At 58.9% G+C, this 2,762-nt stretch overlaps 1 protein-coding gene across 1 annotated transcript in view; it reads left to right on the top strand.

Moving 5' to 3' along the window:
• Nucleotides 1–2,762, top strand: part of SPTBN1 (spectrin beta, non-erythrocytic 1) — a 127,758-nt gene that overhangs the window by 72,851 nt on the left and 52,145 nt on the right. The window contains exon 2 of the mRNA XM_030886672.2: nucleotides 220–371. Coding sequence (XP_030742532.1) covers nucleotides 220–371 — 152 coding nt within the window. The remainder of the gene's footprint in view (nucleotides 1–219; nucleotides 372–2,762) is intronic.

The following is a 2,762-nucleotide window of genomic DNA, read 5'->3' as shown; positions in this document are numbered from 1 at the left end:
GGGACGGACTGACTGAGGAACGCATTCTGCTGCCCCTTCAGCAGAGACGGGGATGCAGTGTTTGCAGCGCCCGTGTCCTCAGGGAGGGGACCACGGCTAAGCAGTGCTGTGCGGATGCTTCCCCAGCGTCTGCCCTGGCTTGTACCCGGTGGCCCTGCCGGCATGGCCCTGTCCCTCTTGCCCCATTGGGTGGTAAAGCGAGCTGTTCTCTGCTTGCAGATGAGCGGGAAGCCGTGCAGAAGAAGACCTTCACCAAGTGGGTCAACTCCCACCTGGCCCGAGTGTCCTGCCGCATCACGGACCTCTACACGGACCTGCGGGATGGACGGATGCTCATCAAGCTGCTGGAAGTCCTCTCCGGGGAGAGGCTGGTGAGTGGAGTGGGCCGGAGGGGAGGCTGGTGAGTGGGCAGGGGATGGGGAGGCTGGCGAGTGAGAGGGGAAGGGAGGAGCGGGCAGCCGAGAGCCTCACAGGGCCGGTGGGGAGCCTATTTTCCAGAGCTGAAACTGTAGGCCAGCCTCCTGTTGGTTCTGCAGTTGACAGTCCCGGCGTCTGGGAGAGGGAGGGTCTGGCTGAGTGGGGAGTGCTTTGGGGGAGCCGCAGTGTGACCTCCCTGTTCGCCCACCTGCTGTCTGGGTTTACCCAGAGAGCCTGGCTGGGACCGAGTGTTCAGGAGCCAGGCACTGCCAGGGGAACCTCCGTCACAGACGCCGGTTTCTGAAGGTATCTTTGGACAGGTTCTCTGCAACATTGGCGCTGCCGCTGTTTTAGTGGCAGGGACTGAATTCCATGTGTGATTCTGCTGCGGTGACTTCTCTTCCCGGCATTCTTTTCACCGGGGGTCGGGGTGAGGGGGCAGGCAGGCGGTGTGTGGCCACATCCTTGGGCACCAAGGTCCCATGAAGTCACTGTGCCTGCCTTCTCTGGCAGGGTCTTAGCCAGCCCACAGGGACAGCCTCGTCCCCATCCCAAGCCCCTCCCTTCGAGGACTTCCCTTTGTGCACCTGAGCTCACCCAGCAAGTTTTGTCTGCCTCTCCTGTGCAGCCCAGGGCTTGCTCCCTTCTGTGCAGGAGGCCCCACATCTTAGTGACTGGTGTCACCAGGCCGCCAGAGAAGCCTGATGGTCCACCAGGCCAGCCGCCTGCCCTGCGGTCAGCCCTGGAGAGAACTGGCCCTTGACCTTTGCCCCTGCAGAAAAACAGTCAGCGTTCTCTTCCTGGCCCTCTGCTCAACGCCAGACTCCACCCCCCTTTCCCGCACTTGCTCTGTGCACTCCATTCCCGAGCCTGCGGGTCCCTCCGCCCCAGACAAACCACTGCATACAGATGGCTCCGCACAGCCACACAGGCGGGAGAAGGGGTGCGTGGGGTGGGGGCTGTGTGAGGAGGGCAGCTGGGTGGCTGGGTGTTTCCCTAAGTTGAATGCCTGGGCTGGAGTCACTGGCGACACACAGCTCCAAATGTGACTGCTGTCTCTTCTTGACTTTGACCCTGGCTCTGACCCTCCTCCCCCCAACCCTCAGTGCTAACCCAGCATGACTGCTGATTGCTTATTGATTTGGCTTTGTTTGTTTTGAAATGATGTTTTGAAAGCAGCACCCCCCCAAAACTGTTAAAGGTCACAGGGATAGGGCTTTGTTTGCATGGTTCACTTGTCTTTGCTTGGTTCCGGTCTTCTAGGGCTTGGGGAAGAGTGAATGGCTCACCTTCAATGAAGGCTCGTAGGTTGTTATTTGTCTGTTTGTTTTGCGTTCTTGGTGATGCCACATAATGAGTGGCCCGATAGCCGTTGCCTCTGATCGGGCAATGCAAGCGTCAGTGGGCAGGAGGTGCGGCCGGCCAACAGGTCATTGCATTTCGTGAAACCCCAGGCCCACAGCTAGTCCCAATTTTCCTGTCTGGCAGGCTTCCCAATCTGCTTAGTCCACATGTGAGTGGACAGTGAGCTGAAGACTTGTCCTCGTTCACGAGGCCTGGAGACTTTGAGCCTCTGATTGGCCCTGTTCTTAATTTGGTTCCTGGAACTTCCTGGAAGAGATGCAAACCTCGCTCTGCCATGGGCTGCGGAGGCTGGCAGGGCCTCCCCTTAAGGCAGCTCCCTGCAGGGAGCCTTCCCCATGAGGGCTTCCCCTAGGGCATCTGTGTGTGCAGTGGTTGGCACTTCCAGGCCTGGGTAAGTTACTGTCCACCGCTGCACGTGCTATCAGATGGCAGGCACGGGCGCTGGGCTCTGTGTACCAGCTCTCAAACCCTGGAGAGCAGAAAGAAGCAGGTGTAGCCCAGGCTGGCCAGGCCTCTGTAGGAGGTGGCATTTCAGACACACACACTCACACACCACCACCCTCTACCCCTGCACTTGCCACCTGCTGGGAGCAGGTCAGAGCTGAGGGTCCAGCACATTGATGTTAGTATAGCTCCTCCGAGCAGGTTTATCCCCCTTGTTTGTGGATCGCATTTCTTTTTCTTTCACTGTACGAAATTGAAAGAACATCAGTGTCAGGACCCTGACAATCCCACTCCAACCCCACCTTGAATTTCGGCTCTGTACAATCTGAGTGCCTTTGTAGTGGGTGCACGTTTGGGTTATCGGTGAGCTTGGTTTGGGTTCCCTGGGGAGGTTAAAGACAGCAGCCCTCCCCCCTGGTCTGGCTCGGGCAGACACTGTGACGGGACCACAGGGGTCAGCTCGGGGGAGCAGAGAGCACACTGGGCAGAGCCGATGAGGAAGCGCCCTATTGTTCCCAACATCGGGAATCGCTGTG

The sequence above is a fragment of the Echinops telfairi genome, unplaced genomic scaffold (assembly GCF_000313985.2).
Source record: "Echinops telfairi isolate 266 unplaced genomic scaffold, ASM31398v2 ScPeMD7_2573;HRSCAF=3158, whole genome shotgun sequence".
Taxonomy (NCBI): domain Eukaryota; kingdom Metazoa; phylum Chordata; class Mammalia; order Afrosoricida; family Tenrecidae; genus Echinops; species Echinops telfairi.
This window is presented reverse-complemented; position numbering and strand designations above follow the sequence as displayed.